Consider the following 21,421-nt stretch of genomic DNA (forward strand, 5'->3'; position numbering starts at 1 on the left):
AATCCAAGGAACTCCGTAAAAGTCAGAAGACAAATAAACAAATGCCACGCAATAAATTGTGAAATGCTAAATTTGAATGACTCTAAATCTCAGCCTGATTTGTCAAGAATGCAACTAAATTGGCTTTTGGGTGTTTTCCGTGCTGCAAATTTTAATTTTTCAGTGAGAAACCCAAAGCTTCTTAAGCTGCGTAACAATCATTTGTGTCGTAGGTCTTGCTGCAGTTGCTGAAAATTGCGCAATTTTTTGTATATGTTACTGTGAATGTCCAAAATAGGAAAATGTCGATATTCACCGATGATTATCCAAGATTCCTTTTTTTTTACTCCATCCATTTAGTCAGCTTTACCAGTCAGCCTTGTTAGTTTTATGCAATGTTTGATGGTGACGGGTTAGATTTCGCTTTTAGCCCATTTCTGAGATTTATAACCTAACTTGAACTTTTAACATCAAACCTTGCATAAGACTGACTAAGCTAGCAGGCAAAGCTGATTAAACTCAAGCAGTGAAAAAGAAATTTTGGACGTTCACCGGTGAATATTGACATTAACCAAATTTCGGACATTCACATTGACAAATAGATGAACTCTGCCGACATAAGCCTTTCTAAACATGAAACAGTTTTCCGTAGGTAAATTGTACCAACATAACGCTGTACAATACACAGTTTCTTTGTAATTCAATTTTTGAGAACCTTTTGCCTTCACGTATGACCTTGCCGTGGTTCTTTGTTGGAGGGTAGTGACTGCTGCGCCATGTTTGTGTACTGCACCTTAGGTTTTGTATTTATTAAGAAATTAATCCTGTTTTCAAATTAAAAGGTCTAATCCAGATTTAAATCTATATATGTTTTTTTTCCAGACTCATCTTGTAATTTGCCTATAAATCAAATGGGAAATTACCAAGAATATCTAAAGAAGCTATCTCCCCCTTTAAGAGAGATTGAGCCGAGATCCAAACAATACTACAGTTTTGGGAACCCTTTTAAGACCTAGGTAATTACCTAAGGACAACATTTTGAAATTTCTTCTTCTTGTTATAACTGGGTAATTAACAAATCTTGTCAAAAATTGATATATATATATATATATATATATATATATATATATATATATATATATATGTATATCCAGCAGTAGCAATAAATTTAAAAAGCTAGAGATAAATATGCCAGGGTTTGATGGCCTAGAATTTACAGGGCTATATCTATAATATCTAAAATAAAACTATTTTTAATGCTGTTTTGCCAACTTTAAAAGAATCTTGACTATAAAGTTATCTATTATATCTTACCCCCCCATAATTATATACTAAATGTAAGTCTGTTTTTGAATAGAAACTCTGGCTGGTCCCTTAAAGAAAAATGAGAAACCCCACTTAGTAAGCCTAGTTTGGCTGTAAATAGCTGTAATTCTGGCTATAATCTTTAGTCTGAGTAAGGACTGCTATGCTACTTGTATTTTTAATACAATTGAAGTGGATTTTCTCAGTAGCGAATCTGTAATAGGTTCTTAGAAGGCTCCAGGAGAAGACATGAGCTGATGAAACCTTGTCAACCCTTATGGAAAATAGAAAATACATAGTAGGCATGATGGTTCATGAGTTCCTCGACGATCTAACTATCTCTGGTTTCTTTTTTTTTGCTAAACATTGTAATTGTAAGTGCAGACAGACGATAAAACGATTTACGAGTTGTTGTTTTTTTTATCTTCTATAAGAATTTTATAAGGCTTTGATTTGTTTGTTTTCGTTTTTGGATCCAACTTCTATTTAAGGTTTATTTTCCCCATCTCACCTGCAGGTAGCACCTACTGGCAAGGCCTTATCCAGGGGGATAGGGGGTTTAACCCCCCCCCAAAATAGTATGACCAACTCGTAAAAATGTAATAAAAATGAACATAAACAAATTTATATGCGTTTTGAAGTCATTTTGTACCCCCCCCCCAAAGAAAAAAAATCTTTTTGACCCCTCCCCCCAGAAAAAAAGATCCTGGATACGTCCCTGCTTGTTGGTAACGTACTTTTGTAGATATTAAATAAAAAAACAAGTTTTTTCAACTGAAAGTAGGGAGCGACATTAAAACTTAAAACGAACCAAAAATACTTCGCATACGAAAGGGGCTGCTTCCTTATCAACGCCCCGCTCTTTACGCTAAAGTTTGACTCTTTCTCTCAATTCTTCTTCTTAAAACAGTAAAAAACTTTAGCGTAAAGAGCGGGGCGTTGATGAGGAAGCAGCCCCTTTCATATACGAAGTAATTTCTGTTCGTTTTAAGTTATAATGTCGCTCCTTACTTTCAGTTGAAAAAACTTGTTTTTTTTAATTTAATTTCTGAATGTTTTTGAATCAATGTATGTTTTGATTTCGGCTCTCCGCAGAGGAATAATTAAAACGAAATTTGCATATTTTTTTTTTTTTTTTGGCTAAATGGCTTTCTCATAATTTTGATCAAATGATATTGAGAAAAAAAGAGCGGGGGAGGAAGCCTAGTTGCCCACCAATTTTTGGTTAATTAAAAAGGCAACTGGAACTTTTAATTTTTTACGAATCTTTTTATTAGTAAAGATATACGTAACTTATAAATAAGCTTACGTAAAGAATTTTTTATTCTCATGTTTTTATTACACATATGAGAGGGTTCGCCCCCTCGTCAGTACCTCTCTCTTTACACTAAATCTTAAATTTTGTCCCAATTCGTTAAGAATGACCCCTGAATCACAAAAGCCGTAGAATAAATAGTTGACATTACTAAAAATACTTTAGCCTAAAGAGTGAGGTATTAGGAGGAGGTGAGCCCCTCATATGGGTAATAATTTTTGTTCGTTTTAAGTTTTAATGCTGCTCCTTACTTCCAGCTGAAAAAAAAAACTTTTTCATATTTTTCTTTTAAATAATGTTAGTAAATCCTGCGCTCCCTTCATGGAAATTTTCTTCCTGCAAATTCCTCAATGGAAAGTTCCCCAGTATCCACCTCTTCTCAAGCCCTTCCCCAACCAAAAAATCCTCCTGAAAACGCCTGTACACTTCCCAATAACCATTACTATATGTAAGCACTGGTCAAAGTTTGTAACTTGTAGCCCCTCCCACGGGGACTGTGGAGGAGTAAGTCGTCTCCAGAGACATAGTTATAAGGTTTTTCGACTACTTTGAATAAAATGGCTATCTCAGAATTTTGATCCGTTGACTTTGGGAAAATAATTAGCGTGGGAGGGGGCCTAGGTGCCCTCCTATTTTTTTGGCTACTTGAAAAGGGCACTATGACTTTTCATTTCCGTTAGAATGAGCCCTCTTACAACATTCTAGGACAGCTGAGTCGATACGATCACCCCTGGGAAAAAAACAACAAAAAAACAAAAAAATAAAAACGCATCCGTGATCTGCCTTCTGGAAAAAAATACAAAATTCCACATTTTTGTAGATAGGAGCTTGAAACTTCTACAGTAGGGTTCTCTGATACGCTGAATCTGATTCAGCGTATTTAGGGGGTGTTTCCTCCTATTTTCTAAAATAACGCAAATTTTCTCAGGCTCGTAACTTTTGATGCGTAAGACTAAACTTGATGAAACTTAAAAATTTAAAATCAACATTAAAATGCAATTCTTTTGAAGCAGCTATTGGTATCAAAATTTCATTTTTTAGAGTTTGGTTTCTATTGAGGCGGGTCGCTCCTTACCACGTTCGTTACCACGAACTGTTTGACACGGGCAGATTTTTTTTCCTTCTGAGTCCATTTTATTTAAAACTATAGAAAAGTGATGTCCAACTAAAATTTGTTGGAATATCGATTTTTAGCTTTTGAAGCAATCTATTTAGTTTGCCTCGGCAACTTTAAAATTTTTGAATCAACCAATCATGTTATAATTTATTAACTACATGTTTGAAAGAATCGAATTTACGAGGAAGAAATCAGTTATAAATATTTGTTGGGTATTAGACATTGTTTGTTTCAAACCTATTGATTTCAAAAAACAGAATTCATGGGAGTTTGAGCAGTTTTTTTAATACAGTTATGAAAAAGTAAAAGCTACGAAAAAAAAAATTCCTTTACGATAAGGCAATAAGCTGATAGACTGGAGGCACTGTCATGTCATGTACATTACTTAGTCTATTTTCTTGATCAATGAAATTAGGAATCTCGGTTTTTGATAATTTATGTTTATTGGGCACCGAAATTGCTGCGTAAGCCTTAAATCCGAAAAAGTTCAACCTTGGTGCCGAAGAACCAACTTCAATTTTGCCGTCTGGAAACTTCGTTATGTCCATCAAGATTTGTATCTTGAATGACAATAGCAACTATCTTGTACTTTGTCGTTGTGTAAGGATTTGCGTCTTGATTTCCCCGAGACGTTTCTGGCTGATTTTCCGTGCATACAAGAAATGTATTTTTCATTTCATAGATATTCTACAATTTCTTTTCCTTTTAATAGAGAATAAAAGGGTTCAAATTAAGATCTAATATTTTGGATTGCTAATTAAAGTTTAAGTGGTATTTGAATATAAAGTCGTAATTTCTGATTAGCCTTAATTTTGTGCTATTAGTCTCTAATATTTTCTATGCTAAAGAATTTGTCCTAGATGGGAAGGAGAATTTTCAACCGTTCTGATTGAAATCACTTGTATAGTTAATTGATCTGTTAGGGGGGGTAAAGCCATGCTGAACCCCTTTGTTTTCGCTTGCCCTAAATAAAGTCTTTAAAGGTATCTTAACTGTAAAAATTATTTTTGGCTGTAGATGGGACTTGCCTTTATTTTATTGCATGAACTGAATTAAATTGTTACTTCTTTCTTCAGCCAAGTAAACTTACAAAAAGAGATAGAAAATACAAGTAATGCTGGGGTATGATATAAGACAAAGCTCTCAATATTTTTTGGCCCCTCTCTCCCCCACTTTGGTCAACCTCAGATGCAAGCCCCTTCATATTAAAAATTTAATAATCATTCATAATTAAGTAAATTTAATGGTGGTTTATCGGTGAAAGTTACTAAGCTAATGGTTGGTATGGGGGTGGGTAATTTGTGAGCCCCCTTTATGCTACTAGTCATCCGACACAATCATGAATAGATCCCATTATTAGGATAAATACAGGTTATCTAGGCTAGGTCTTTGCTGTGGTGAGAGACAGCAAAAGTGTTCTTGATTGATACAAGCTCTTGATTGGTTTGTCTTAAATTGACAACCGTAGAATTCCACGGTAGCCTGCCGGAGGAGTGACCAAAAATTAAATGTATTTTTCTTAAATATTCGAGGGAAGTACGGTCAAGGAGATTTTCCATTAGTAATTTTAAACTACAGACCTTTATAGTCTTAGCACTAGCAGGCTTTGAAGTTTTACAGTTTGGGCCATCACCTGCTTTAAACCTTTGCAGCTTACTTATGCCTGGATCTTCAGGGATAAGCAAATCCGATTGGTTTTAAATAAAGTTCAGGAAGAAGTGAGCGTCTCTGAAATTCATGGTTCTCCTTTCTTATTGGTCCAAAGATCTTGCTTCGTAAGTTTTAAACCGATCGGGAGGGGGGGGAATCTGTCATTATTTTTACTGAAGTTTTGGTGATGGTGTGTTATATTGGAGGAGTACAAGCACACTAAGTGCCACTAATCATACAGACTGAGAGTTATTTTATTATTCTGGATGAAAAAGAATTTATTTACCTATATTTCTGCTAAAAAGGTAGATGGCAGTGCTGAGGAGACTAAGAGCCTTTTTTGGTCTTCCAATGATTTAAATTGTAAGATCACCCATAATTCTACTTCAAACCATAAACTAAGAAGTAGTTTTAATTTTATATTATTGTTGAAATAAAAAGACAGAAGTGATAAGAAAAAAGCTAAGAAATTGGATTTCATATAAATAAAAGTATACTGCTACTAACAACTCACCGCAGCACCAAGCCGTCTGAAGCTAATATAGCTATGCACGCTGCTCCTCCATCCCAAGGCCTCCATTTTTACACCCTCCCATGATTTTAGCATTTCCTTTAAATCTTTCTTTATGACATCCTTCCAACACAACCACGGACGACCTGCTTTCCGTTTAGTCCTTGACAGTTGGCTGAGAAGGACAGTCTTCGGCAATCTGTGTTCCTGTATTATCAGAACGGGCCCTGGTCATAAAGCCAGTAGAAGACTTGAATGTAGAAGACCTGGTAGATAGTAGAAGACTTGAGTGAAATATAAAAAAGCCTTGTGACTTATACCCCTATACTTTATTTATTTATTATGAATTTTTTAATCTTATTGATGTACTTGGTTATTTTCTTATGAGATTTAGAAACCAAATTTTGGCAAGCATAAATAAGAGTAAGCCAAGTTGATCGGATCCCCTCCCCTCTCCTCTGTTTTGAGTATAAAATTTAGTTCACTTCTTATCCACAGTGCTACATTAACAGTTGAACACATAACCAAAGGATTTATTTGTTTTTTGCCATTAATTTACAGAAGAGTAAAAATGAGATTTCGATGTTTTCTTTTTCTTGAATTTTTTAAGGTTTTGAGACAGGTCTGACAACTATGGCGTATAGTTGAATAAGTGGCTTCAACTTGACATTGAAAATAAAGTTGCGTTGCCTAATTTTTGAGATAATATTATTTGTTTTTTCTCGTCCTAATCAGCATCAGTTAGTCCTATTTTTTATTATTCAAATTCTCTCCATTATTATGCTCAGTGGATTGAGTTTTTGGGGCGATTTATTTGATCACCCTTTGTTTGAGGCACGATGACACGTATACTGTAATTTAATTAATTATATTGCTATAATTTATTCCTACTTCTTTTTGCTCTTAAAAGGGTTTCATTGATGAAGCTGACACTGCTGACAAATTTGAAAGCGAAAAAAATAGAGGCATAGAAAAGACCTTAGAGGCTGTCACCACTTCTCAGATGACTCGAAAGACTGGAATCAAACGTGGTCCTCTACCAAAAGACTTCGTTTATAAAAAGAAATTTTTCACCATTGATAGAAAGTACGGAGGATTTGAAACTGATGACGCTAAGAAATTTCACCGTTGCAATACAGGTATTATTATTATTATTATTTATTGAAATCCCGTCTTCGTACAAAAATGAAATGAGCACTATATAACTTGCTTTTTATGGCACTTGGTATTAAACAAGTGACATATAGCAATCGCGAATTCTTTCGGTCTGTCTGTCTGTCGGTCTCGATTTTACTACTTTAGGCACTTCCAGGGAAGCTAGGACGATGAAATTTGGCAGGCGTATCAGGGCCCAGACCAGATTAAATTAGAAATAGTCATTTTACCGATTTGACCATCTGGGGGGGGGCCAGTTATCGCGGAAAAATAGAAAAAATTATGTATTTTTAACTTACGAACGGTTGATCAGATCTTAATGAAATTTGATGTTTGGAAGGATGTCGTGTCTTATTATTTATTGAAATCCCGTCTTCATACAAAAACGAAATGAGCACTATATAACTTGCTTTTTATGGCACTTGGTATTAACCAAGTGACATATAGCAATCGCAAATTCTGTCGGTCTGTCTGTCTGTCTGTCTGTCGGTCCCAGTTTTACTACTTTAGGCACTTCCAGGTAAGCTAGGACGATGAAACTTGGCAGTCGTATCAGGGACCGGACTAGATTAAACTAGAAATAGTCGGTTACCCGATTTGACCGTCTGGGGGGGGGGAGGAGTGGGGGGCTGGTTCTTGCGGAAAAATAGAACAAATTACGTATTTTTAACTTACGAACAGTTGATCAGATCTTAATGAAATTTGATGTTTGGAAGGATGTTGTGTCTCAGAGCTGTTATTTTGAATCCCAACTGGATCTGGTGACATTGGGGGGGGGGGAGTTGAGAGGGGGAACCTAAAATCTTGGAAAACACTTAGAGTGGAGGGGTCGGGATGAAACTTGGCGGGAAAAATAAGCACAAGTCCCAGATACATGATTGACATAACCGGAACGGATTTCTCTTTGGGGTAGTTGGGGGGGGGGGGGGGTAGTTCTGAAAAATTAGAAAAATGAGGTATTTTTAACTTACGAACGGGTGATTGGATCTCAATAAAATTTGATATTTAGAAGGTTATCGTGTCTCAAAGCTCTTATTTTGAATCCCAACCGGATCTGGTGACATTGGGGGGAGTTTGTCGGGGGGGGGGTGTGGAACCTAAAATTATGAAAAACGCTTATATTGGAGGGATCGGGATGAAACTTGGTGGGAAAAATAATAATGAGTCATAGATACGTGATTGACATAAATGGAACCGATCCGCTCTATTGGGGGGGGGGTTGTTAATTCAGAAAAATTAGAAAAAATGAGGTATTTTTAACTTACGAACGGGTGATTGGATCTCAATAAGATTTGATATTTAGAAGGATATCGTGTCTCAAAGCTCATATTTATTTTCCAACCGGATCTGGTGACATTGGGGGGAGTTTGGGGGAGAACCAAAAATCCTGGAAAACGCTTAGATTGGAGGGATCGGGATGAAACTTGGTGGGAAAAATAAGAAGGAGTGGTGATTGATATAATTGGAACCGATCCACTCTACTGGGGGGGGGGGTTAATTCGGAAAAATTAGAAAAAATGATGTATTTTTAACTTACGAAGGAGTGATCGGATCTTCCTAAAACTTCATATTCAGACCTTGTAACTCAGATCTCTTATTTTGAATATCAACCGGATCCAGCGTCATTGGAGGGGGGCAGTTGGGGGGGGGGACCCAGGAAAAAGGAGACATACGCCATAAATGGAATAATTTTGAATTCAATTGGAATATTTTGAAATTAATTTACACAACTGAAAACAGGATTAAAAAGTTGACTTAGAATATGTTTCTTTTTATCTACATTGGTCTCATTCTTCAGATGGACCGCAGCCAATATACTTTTTTCTATTTTTCGGTTCTTCTTAAAAGCTACGAAAACGGCTTTTAATGTCGGACTTTTAATTATCACAGTCAAGATCTTTCTCTAAAGATCCAGACAAAGGTTATGATAGAAACAAGAATAATACACTTATCTACAAAATAGGTAATGCAGATTATTTGAGTATCCTAGGAAGAAATATTGCAGAAGTAAATTAATTTCTAGAAATATTGAGATTCCAGGGTTTAAATGTCAGTGTTAAGAGGAGTAAGTTCCATAAATTAGAATTAAGAATGATTATTAGAAACCGTAGAAATATACCAGAGTTATTAGTAAGATAAGTGAACGACATGAAGGATTGAATTTCCAAGGAGCGAATATCACAGCTGAAAAACATACCTAGTGTAATTAATCTTAATACGTATTAAATACAGAGTATATAATCTTAATACAAAGCATATATCTACATTTTCTTTATTTGTTTCTATTAAAAAATTTTCTCAATTTTTCTTTGTGTGACGTCTGGTTTCTTGAATTGCTTGCTGTGCCTTCTGATGAAAAAGAAATCTCTGTTTCTGAAATGACTTTAATCATTCAAAACTGTGTATAAATGAAACGTCAATAAACAGGACAACCAGAACGAACGTATGGTATAATTTTAGAAACTCACTCTTTCCCGGTTTTCTGATTTCCTTGAAAACCTTCAGTCTGATTTCTTGATTATGAAGCATAGCTTGCTGAATAGGCTTAAACTTGCTTCTCGAAAGATTCGCTAACGTACTAAGCTGGTTACTTTCTTGCTCATGGATAACGCTTAATGTTATGCTGCTGAAGTTTTGACAAGATATGTTTCCTGAAGTGACTTGATTGGCAGATGGCTTCAAACCTGAAAGCATATTTTTATTTGTCTTTTCAGAAAATTCCACATTTGTGCACGAATTTTGGTTTATTTACAAAAAATACTTTGTTTAATTCTCGCTTATCATTTTCTGTACTTACAAACTTATTCTAGTTCTTTCAAAAGGAGATACATTTTCTTTTTATCGGTTGTCTTTCTTTTTTGGTTGTCTTTCTTTTTTGGTTTTCTTTCTTTACCCTTTTCAAAATGGTAGGAGGAGGCTATTTCTATATGAGTCTCGTGGCTGATAGATTCCATGGAATGGCAAAATATACATAAATAATTTACTTCTGTATTTCTTGCTTTACTGACTAAATTTAATTTTCCTAATAGAGTGAAGGCAATTACAGTTGACAATGTGAATTGTCAATTATTTTTTACTTCCAAAGTCATAATTGCGGTCACAAAGACGGATTGAATGATAAGGTGTCTTTTAAATATAAACTGCTTTTAAAATTTGCTAATTTTGCATAAACTACGCAATTCTGTTATAATTTAAAGTTTTTTTTTTGGTAATATGACACTTACGTAGGCAGCCCGTAAGAAAATCTTTTATAACCAGACTTTCAAATATAGGTAAGATAATCTTTTTCTGCCGAAAGTGTTCTGAGCGAACTCAAAATTATTCTATTTTCAGTGTATGGCTCCTTTTTCCGTGACAACAAGGAAGACAAATGCCACTACAACTCCATAAGATAATCCTCTTCTATCAAAACTGGCACATCTCTAATTTTATTTCAACCAAAATGGCATACGTTGTTCTTTTAATTATCACAGCTGATTTATAAGAACGGTCTGTTTAAGTAAAAAAAAATCATTGCTCACTTTTATTCATAGTCACGACGTACCTACAACCAATTTAGTTACCTACCTTAGCCGAATTAGTAATAATTTTAAACATAGCATTAGTCATATCTACGTAATCATCTGATAAACTATATAAGACTAGGACACTGACGCTGTTCTATCTATGGAATCATACACTTTTACATACAACTCTAGAATAAATGGTAATAAGTATATAAAATGGGTATAGCATAGTATGGTATAAGGTATATAAAAAAGGTATAGAAAATGGATATGGGAATAATAAATGGGTATGGTGATTAATGCACTTCTAATTGATAATTAAAGCACGACATATGCTCTACGCATCCTTGTGACATCCTAAGGGAACACTATTCATATTAAGATATTTACTTCTTAATAAAATTGAGCTGATGTTTTTATAAACCTGTTTATATACCCATACCCTTTATTCCAGAGTTTTATGAACAAACGTTTGATTCAATCGACAGAACAGCGTTAGAACAGCGTCCTAACCGTATATGGTTAACCAGACGATTGAGTAGTTATGCCTGGCGCTACGTTTAAAATAAATACTGCTTTGGCTTTGGTTGGTAACTAAATTAGATGTAGGTACATCGTGGATACGATTGTAGCTGTCGTGGATATGAGTATAGCTGATACTTATAAGTGGATCTATTTAAAATTTTGCTAAATGAATTGGTATTTCCTTCAAAAAAAAATTGCATTATAGGCATTATATTACCTCTATATCATGTACATACTATTGGTACCTCAGCCTCATTGTGCTTAAATCAGTTTAATCCCTTATATTGCTTCTCTGTAAAAAAAAGAAGTTAAAGTTTATTTTCTTCTAAGCCATTTAAAGCCTTTTTCCTGCTTTCAGTGTTGTTTCCTACAGTGTTGGTATGACAGCTTGGAATGCCTTCTACATGTTTACTAGGCCTAATGTCTATCGTCTATATTTCTACATACCCTACTTTAAATTTATATGATACTCAGGGTGACACGACACGCTCATTGAAAGTTGTTGTTACAAATTTCTCTAACTAGCCTAAATTAGATGTGAATAGAATCCCTAGCTACTAAAAGAAGCAGAAAATGGAAGCGACATATCTCAAAATTCCATGGATAAATTGATAGATGAATTTATTTAACAATTCAGAAGTAAATTTAAACAATAAAAACACGCACACTGTCATGAAGGCTCTAAGGACGGGAATGTAGATAGGCCTGTATTAAGAAGGAGCAAGTTGTAGCCAAGCACGTATTAATCATAACGTAATTATGATAGACAAAATAACCTAACCTCCACTCTCCACTAGCCTAATGTTGAATTATTTCAGTCCCTAATTATCTATGTGTAGACAATAAATCCGAAAAAAGCGGAGCTTTGTATGGCCTATTTGTTTATTCCTTCGTTTCAGGTAAGATCAATGGGCTAGATGGTGACAAATATTCAAGCAGTGGACTAATAGTTGCAGACTAGCTTTTGGCCTCTAAATTGACCATTTTCGTTACTCCATTATTAAACAAAGAAAAAAAAAAGCAATTGGACAAAATTTCTTTTTCTTTTGCTTGAGTAAAAAGTGAATGACGGGTTCCAGAAACCAAAGCACAACTACGATTAGATTTGGTGCTTCATTACAAAAAAAGATCAATCAGAAAGTCACAAGACCTTCCCTGAGAATGAGTGTTCAATCTACTTAATACAGATTTTGTGGTTAGAACGAAAAATATGCACTTAAACAGCTCAACTAAACAGTTTATTTTTTTGGTTTCTCGAGAAAAAAGAGCTATACAAAAAAAAAATAGCTATCGAACACAACCTCTGTTTTCTGAGTTAACCGTTTCTGTTTTTAAATTTAAATGCACTTTTTTCTGTCCCTCTGTTTTGTTTTTTTTTTACAAGAAACAGAGAAACTCTCATGATGTGGTGCATTTTTTTCTCTATCTCGTGATTTCACCACAAGAACTTTCAGTTTTAGTTTGTTTCAAGACCCTGATAAAGAAAGACGCATCTGTGACCCTATACAATATCATATATCTTGAGGCAGGAGCGTGAAACCTCTATTTCGTGTCCCTCAATCATGTTGAATGGCCTGTGTAATCTTCCTGAAGATCTTACCTCTTTGAAGGATGTCCTTTCTCTTTTTTCTGAATAAAAACAAAAATGTATTTAGTCTATTACCTTTGGACAAACTCGAAACTACAAAATTGTAGGATTTTGTGTATTTGGATCAGTAAAAGCCTTAGATACTTGTGTTTATATATTGTAAAAATTTCCTATTTAAAAGTCTCGGTTAAAATTGGCTTGGGTCATTTTATACCTAACAGTTCATTGCCATGTACTTTTTGAACAGTTTATTTTTTTTCAAAAATAATTGGATTTTTGTGTCTGTCCTATTTTATATTTTCCAAACTACCATGAGTCCTTTGGAAATTTTTACATTATCCAAAACATGAATGAAGGTCGAAAATTTCTCTAAAAATTAAATTTTTGGTGTGAAGTGTAATACCTCGTGTGAAGTTCAATGCACTACAACAGGTGGGTGAACATCCTGCATAATTATAAATTATTATTACTTTCACGGCGTAGGTAATTTTGAAGACCACACTGCCTTTTCAAGACGATAAATAATTGTTCGAATGTCGATATATCCTTTGATTAGACAATGAACAAAACAATAAAAAAATATACTAGATATTTGTGATCACATGTACAGTGATCATCATCAGCAGAAATACTAAAAAGAAATACATCAGCAGAATTTAAGTATTCCTGCTGATGACTATCACTGTACATGAGATGAAAATATCTAGTATATTTTTTTATTGTTGTTTTTCACTGTCTAATAAAAGGATTTATCCCTATTCGAACTGTTACTTATAGTTTTCTCTCTTTTAGACTTCAGTCTGATATTAAGCCATTTGAAGGATTTGAAAGGTTCATAAGTCACTCAAAAAGCTCTTCTGGATCAGATTACATACGAACCAAGAAGATTCAAGAGACAAGACCTGATTCTGCTGGTTCGCAAAACATCTATTCTCTAAGCATTAAATTTATTACCTTTTGCTAATGTTTTTGACTAATAAACTAAAAGACATATCAGGTGGGAACTGCCGTTCATAAAAACCTTAATAAGGACCCAGGCTCAATTTTTATTAACAATAATACAATTATTCGGTGACCTCCGAATAAACAAGCGGTTGAACTCTGCCTGTTTGTGGTGCACAATGCGTGTATTGCAGTAGCCAGTGCCAAGCCTGGACAAAGGAGGAGGGTCGGGCAATGGACTCGCAATCTGTTTCGAGGAACCATGGGATAACTCTGGAGAAAAATTTTCCTGCAACTCTTCTCCTTTCCTGCAACTTCTTGGATCCGAATCACCATTGACGATGACGAACACTTGACCCCGGACGCGTGTCTTGACAGCAACTAATATCCTGAAATTTTGATTCTGGAATGTTCGGACAGTATTGCAACTGTCGAAAACTGAACAAGTACTCCATGAGATGAGAAATTTTCAGTTAGATATCTTGGCATTATCCGTAGTAAAATGGACTGGATCGGGAAAGAAACAACTCGACAATCAATGCGCGAATATCTACAGTGGTCCTGAAATTAGGCTCAAAAAAGCATTTGCAGCCATGATGACAAGGGAAACCTCAAGATCTCTCTTAAAATGGACCCTCATATCATCAAGAATACTCGTTGCACGTTTCTTGGGTCGCCAAGCAAAACTCTCTGTATTATTCTGCTATGCTCCCACAAACTTCGTAGAGATCGAGTGTAAAGTAGAATTCTACCAAACTCTACAGTTAGTAGTAAACAGCATTCTGAAACTAGATACAAATTGTATACTTGGAGATCTTAATACCGTCGTTCGGAATGATTAATCGTATTGTCCGCAGACACTCGGTTGACACGGCATGGCTATTCAAAATGAAAATGGAACTATGGTGATTGACTTTGCTATAGCTAATGACCTGGTGATAGGTGGTAGCCTCTTTCCTCACAGAGACGTTCACAAGTATAGATGGACCTTCCCTAATGTTTCAGTCAGAAACCAGATCGAACACTGACTTGTTAGCCACAAGTTCCGCTCAAATATACAAGATGTGAGAGCATACAGAGGTACTGCCGTTGTACTAATCATCTAACTCTCCCTTAAACTCAGGAGGATTGAGGAAAAGGTTTCAAATTTAAAACCTCTATATGATTCGAAAAGTTCCAAAAGCAGATGATTAGGCAGGAATTCGTCATTGAACTCAAGAACAATTTTGAAGCACTCTCTTTCGATGAATAAGACGATCAAGAAGGGATATGGGGACAAATAAAGAACATCTACACTCGAGTCAGCGCAAAGTAATCTTAGGTACGGCAAGGAATCTAAGGACCAGTGGCTATAGGACCGCAGCTGGAATCTGATAGAAGAAAGGAGAATTGCCAATTTACAACTCCTCTCATCCCACGACACAAACTAGATCTAAAGAAACGAGACTTACAGGCTGATCGACAAATCTGTCAAGAAGAGTGGGAGTGAAGATAAACGCCACTTCAACGAAGTGAAGGCCGTAAAAGCTGACGAAGCTGCAAAGAATCGAGATAGCATGTCGGCTTACAAGATCATCTGATCATCGGGAAGAGGAAAGCCAGTTACGGTTTGGCGAAGGATGAGAATGGCGTGCTGAGAACCGGATCCGAAAGGAAGAAGGAAATTTAGGCGATACACTTCGACAAAATTCTAAACAGGCTACACCAAGAAGAGCCTATTTCTGTCCTCAAAACCTCAAGGATACTGCTGGGCATCACCACCGGGCCTCCTTCCGAAGATGAAATATTAAAAGCAGCTAAAAAACTGAAAAATTTTAGGTCACTAGATGACGACTGTATCACAGCCAAAATGCTGAAATGTTCTATAACCACCCTTGTCCTCCATTGGAAGGACTTCTTCAAAATCATCTGGTCAACAGCCAAAGTACCCTCAGACTGGCGTCCTAGCGCACTTGTAAAGAGGTGACAGAAGGGTGACACTACCTTATGCAATAACTGACGCGGTATTAGCCTACTTGCCATCCCTGGTAAACTGCTGTCCCACATTATTCGAGCCCGCATTCAATGCCACCTAGACGAATGTCTCCGCAACGAATAATATGGCTTTTGCCCAAACTGCTCTTGTACCAACCTGATTTTCACCATGCGAATGCTCACAGAGGAGAGCTACGAGTGGCGCAACAAGCTATATATGATCTTCATTGATTTCGAGAGGGCCTTCAACTCTTTGTATCATCAGTCACTTTGGAAGCTTCTGTGTCATTACTGTATCCCTGGCATCATAGTTAAGCTTATTATGACAATATACAAGGATACAACCAGCTGTGTGAGGACTTCAGAGGGGAAATCACGTAAATTCCCAGTAGTCTCTGGAGAGAAACAAGTCTGTGTCTCATCACCACTACTGTTCGCTTTGGTCATCGACTATATATTGCGGAGCATTTAGTAAACTGTCCCAAACCTAAATGTTTGCCAGCTCAGCAACCTAAATGTTTCTGATGAAATTGCAATACTTTAAACCTGCAAAATATGACTCCAGAAATTACTCTCGAATATTCAACAAAAGCAGGTGGATTCTGGCCTAATGTCAGTGCCAGTAAAACCAAAGGAATGGTGACAAGCGACTCACATATGGAAATCAAATGCAGCGACAACGCTATAGAACATGTAGTCAAATTCAAACACCTTGGCAAAACCATCGAAAACACAGGATCCATAGCCAAAGAAGTCATTGCCTGGATTGGTGAGGCTAACAGCACTTTCAACTGGCTTAATAAAGTATGAAAATTGAGTACTTTTTCACTTCAGCTCAAACTCTGCCTGCTCAACAGTAACATCCTGCCTGTCCTCCTCTACGCATTGGAAACTTGGCATCTCAAACAAGGCCAAGAGAGAAGAATTTATTCCTTTGAGAACGCTTGTCTTCGGAGCCTGCTTGATATTCACTGGATCCAGAAAGCCACAAATGCATATATAACGGACATTGCGGGCCAGCCATCCCTCATCGAAACCATACGAAGACGTGGATGAAGCTACATAGGCCCCGTACTGCGCCTGAAGGACACCAGAATCCGTAAGCAAACATTCTCTTGGCTACCCGAAGGCACCCGCCGTGGAGGACGATCCAAAAACATGCTCTGTCGTACCTTCAACAGCGACCTCCGTCACCTTCATGCCTCTCTACAACCAGAGCGGGAAGCCTTTATCGCTGCCGCCAGTTACAGAAGCGATTGGAGACTCTTCTTAGATGCCTTTGGTGCCTCTGGAGGCACAGGAAGGTCTATGGTATTGTATTCGGTGACCAGTTTTAATTTTGACAATTTTTTGATATAAAATATTCCACAATTACAACCAGTTTGCAATGAGATATGTGCTGTTTCAAAATCAACAAGTTTTATCTAATATATCAGTTTTATAATGATGAATTACGCTAGAAGGAATAAGCTATTTTTCGAATGCCGATTCCTCCATTTGATATCCATTTTATTGCACACAACGTTTGGAAATGATATCAATGGACAATCTTGCACAAAAAAAAATGTTATGCACAGATCCATACAGATCCTTAGCTGCAATTTAGGTGTTGCTCACTTATTGCGATGGCAAACGGCTAAGTGTTTACTCACCTTCCTGAAAATTTTATCTTTGGGGAAAAGGGGCACGGGAGGGGGCTAGTTACCCCAACCTTTCTGGTCAATTAAAGAGGGCGCTAGAACTTACAATAGTTACCTAACCTTTACTCATCAAAAGTTAGGACCCTGAGAATATTTGCCTAGTTTTAGGTATCTCCACAATAGTTAAAAAACAGAATTTAGCGTAAGAGAAAAACCCTGTTGCAGAGGCTTCAATTTTAGATTTTTTAAAAAGTTCGTGGTATCGAACCGTAGGATCGATTCGACCCAGTAGCACCTAAAACTCAAAAAAGGAATTTTGATGACAATTAATGCATCAAAATGATTGACTTTTCGTGCTTCTAAATATATAAGAATCATTAAGATTAATGTTACCCATCAAAAGCTGCGAGCCTGAGAAAATTTGTTTGATTTTGAAGAAGGGAGGAAAGACCCCCAAAAAGTCAAGAGATCTTAGTTAATATCCCTTCATTATATCAAAGAACCATGTAGTGGCTGTTTCAATCTCCTATCTACAAAAATGTGGAACTTTTTTTCAGAAATACAATTATAAATATATATTTATTTTTGTTTTTGTTTTTTTTTTCTCAGGGCTCATCACATTTAACCAATGGCCCTGGAAGACCGGGAGATGCTTCAGTAAAATGAATATTATAAGTTCTAGTGCCCTCTTTAAGTGACCAGAAAGGTTAGGGTAACTAGCCAAGTAAGCTGTTTCACTAGCACCTTCTAGTGAAATAGTTTACTCATATTTTGAGAAAAGATTAATTCAGCTTTGTGAAGTCCTTGTTATATTTGTTTAGAAATAAGACGGATTTCTCGGCAAGAGTGCTACATAAGCAAAAGCATGGAAGCAGGAAACACAGCCCAACGTCCTTTGTATTTAGTTTTAAAGAAATAATGTTTATTTCTCACTAAAATAGATATCGGTACTATTGGAGTAACAAATCAAAAATTAGATCTGCTTGTGGTTAGCAATATATTTGATCGTGAAAGAACCGCATATTTGCCGGTGAATGATAGAAAAAGACTAGTTGAAATTACTACATTGAAGAAGTCGCATAAGAGTAGATATCTGCTCTCTGTGTTGAACATTTCAAATCTACGACTTAGGAATTCTATTCTAAGCAATGTACGCTGGGAAATTCATTAAAATTATTTCTGACCTTTGTTTGACTTAACCGTAGGCAATGTTGAAGTGCCACATACAATCTGGAAACAAAATAAGTACCATCGACGAATCTTCTGTGCCCTGTCAAAGAAGAAAAATAGTTAAAACGGAAAAGAAAACATCTGGTTCAGAAGAAGAGGGTTTTTCACGCTTCTATTACTGATAATTGCCCCTCTTGTTAGTAATCTTCTTCTTCTTTGGACATAAGAACAGCATTGGCTAAACTATATAAATCGACTGCAATTGACTTGGCTCCATCACCACAGCAAATCTTTGAGTGTAATCTTACAGATTTCACTAAGGTTGATAGCACACTCCATGATCATAAACTTGAGTTTTCAAACGGCACTTCGTCGTGTTGACAAGCAAAACCGTACAGGATCAAACCCATCAGTGTTGTGAACCTGGTTGATAAGGAAAAGTTGTACTTGCAAAGCAATACCACTAATCACCTTAACCAATAACACCTCCAATTTCATTGATTTGATAACAGATCTTGTCCCTTATTGTCCAAAAACATATCCACCAATCTCCCAAATTATTTGAGCACCTCAAGCTTTTGTAATGCGCTCTAGTTAACACAAAAGCTTTCAAACAACTAATGCAAAGCAAACATGTCAATTTGACAGGAGATAAAAACGAAAAGAAAAACTTTAAAACATTGTCTACAAGTACATTTAAATCAAGTTTCACCAGTAATGATCGAACTCTCAACAGTCAGAATAGTAGACAATCTGGTCAATATTACAAAAAGGTAGTGGATGCTGTACGAATTTACGCGCAAAATTACTAAGATTCTGAAGTTTTTCTACGCAGATATTCATGAGGTGGGAAGTGCAAGTGCACCCAGAACACTTCCCCGTGCCTCAAACAGCTAATGGTGTGTAACAAAAAACTATCAACAAAATGAACTTAGCTACGTTCTTTATTGAAATTGTAAGCTTCGCGGTAATTATCGCTAAAAAAAACTAAGGCATTTTACCCCTTGCAAATTATGCAAGCAGCTCTTTTGACTTTAGATGATTTGTAGCGACGACACAATACACCGCATAAATATATCCCATTTACACTCAATTTCTTTAGTCACTATGTTCCTATGTCATCTCATTGAAAACTAATCCTTTGCGGGGAGCTTCCAATTGCTCTAGACTTGATGTTTGTTGATGGAGAGGTGTACTGTAAAATTCAGATGGATCGGAGGGGTGAATTTATCAATCCATGTGTAACGAAAGTTTTGCTGATAAACAATAAAGATTTGTATCATAATCACAGTCCAGTTCAGGCTTCATTCCCCGAGTTATTGATCAGAACCACTCGCCTTGTCTTTTTCAGATATCGCACATTCAAGAACACCTTCTGTATTCGTGATTTAGATGTTTTTATGGAAACATATAATGAACGATCTCATCGATTCATGTTGAAGCGTTCACCCATGGAATTTCATCATAGTGAAAATATAGGTGGCATTTTCTTTGACCAACGAAAAAGAAATAGCGCAAAAAGTTAAAGTCCTCTGCGGGAGATGTAGTTAGAATTAAATGTACAAGCAATACTTTTGAAAAGGGTAATTATATGGTCAACTGAACCTTTTAAAGTATGGAAAATTCTGTAGAGTGTACCGATGACCTACCGAATGTGAGACACAAAAGACAATGAGATATTACGGAGAGTTTATGTCTCTGAAATGTAAAATATTAAAGACCGTCGATTGTATTTAGTTGAAAAGATATTAAAACTCGAATGTGGGGAGGTGAGAAACAGTTGTTGGTTCCCCGGCTTAGGTGCAACTCTGAATATGATTCTTGGATTTTTACTGAAGATGCACAGAATGTCCACTTCCACTTTCTACTCCAGTGGAATTGTGCATCAATTAATACAATGAAACTAGTGGACTTATCTGATTACATAACACAGAATAATATTAATATTGTGTGACTTGAAGAAACTAATCTACATAGACTAAAAAAGATTACCCTGCCTGGTTATAAGTGCTATCGTAAAGATAGGGGTACAAACAGGAAAGGCGGTGGGGTCGCAATTTTTATAGGTAGTAATATTATCCATTTCCCTTTGCTTACAGTTTGCTACGATTTTGAAATAAATGTGATTGTAGTATCTGTCAAGTTAAATAAGGGTAAATATATAAAAATCAAATCCTTTTATAGCTCAGCCTAAGTAAAACAAACAACTTTTCAGGTATATTCTAATGTAATATTTAATATATAGAGTTGGTTAGGTTTTTAATATAATGCGTTCTGGGGGGTCTGCTTTCCGTAACTCTCTGTTGCAGTTTCCATAATTTTGTTACTAGAATCTCGTATTTTAGTATATTTCATTATGATTACCCTAATTTCACTTTTTGCGAATGGTTGCTACAATACATAAGTACTCTTTTTTTATTAAACCCAAAACCGTGTCAAATAGTTATAAGCCGTAATCAGAGATGTACCCAAAGTGTAGTTATTCATTGAGCTTACATTCATTAATTTTTTTCTTGTTGGTAAACTGCCTAATATACCCGGATAAATTCTGAGTAAGACAAAGGATTACACAATAGAAATCGTCCAATGTCATATAAGCCCGAAGCAACTACCGTCCAATAGCGTGTTTCCACAGAACTGTAACAGGAAACAAAGAGAAACCTTTTGTAGCCTAAACAAGGCTGTTGAACTGGTTGTAAAATAGGATCACTGTCGATAACCATATGCCCAAGTCTGAGATCTTCCATTTATCCTTTAATTAAAAGGTAAAATTGATTAACAAAATTGACACTAATGTTGATGTAATCTCCAGACATGGGAATTTGTTAACGAATAATACGCAATTTAGACATTCCTCTCCACCCTAAAATTTTTACAGAAAACAGTAAGTAGATGTAGATTAGAACCTATTGGAAATAGAGTAGATTAGAAATTTAGAGCAAACTTTACACTGGACTTTACCCCTTTACACTGGAATCCGCATCTAACGTAAGTCAGATCTCTGGTCCTACCTTTAATGTACACAAACCCACCTAGAACGTAAC

At 36.0% G+C, this 21,421-nt stretch overlaps 1 protein-coding gene across 3 annotated transcripts in view; it reads left to right on the top strand.

The window, feature by feature from the left end:
- The window catches only part of LOC136041168 (integrator complex subunit 6-like), a 50,736-nt gene extending 34,827 nt beyond the window's left edge, over positions 1-15,909 (top strand). Inside the window, exons 3-4 of one of the 3 annotated variants that reach the window (XM_065725696.1) lie at positions 6,788-7,016; positions 11,963-12,508. In XM_065725696.1, coding sequence (XP_065581768.1) covers positions 6,788-7,016; positions 11,963-12,024 — 291 coding nt within the window. In that variant the 3' untranslated portion in view covers positions 12,025-12,508. Of the gene's footprint in view, positions 1-6,787; positions 7,017-10,365; positions 11,286-11,962; positions 12,509-13,443 lie in introns of those variants that run through there. The other 2 variants (XM_065725697.1, XM_065725695.1) reach the window with 2 other exon arrangements.
- Positions 15,910-21,421: the final 5,512 nt, after the last annotated feature.

Source organism: Artemia franciscana, unplaced genomic scaffold (genome assembly GCF_032884065.1).
Source record: "Artemia franciscana unplaced genomic scaffold, ASM3288406v1 PGA_scaffold_1178, whole genome shotgun sequence".
NCBI classification, from domain to species: domain Eukaryota; kingdom Metazoa; phylum Arthropoda; class Branchiopoda; order Anostraca; family Artemiidae; genus Artemia; species Artemia franciscana.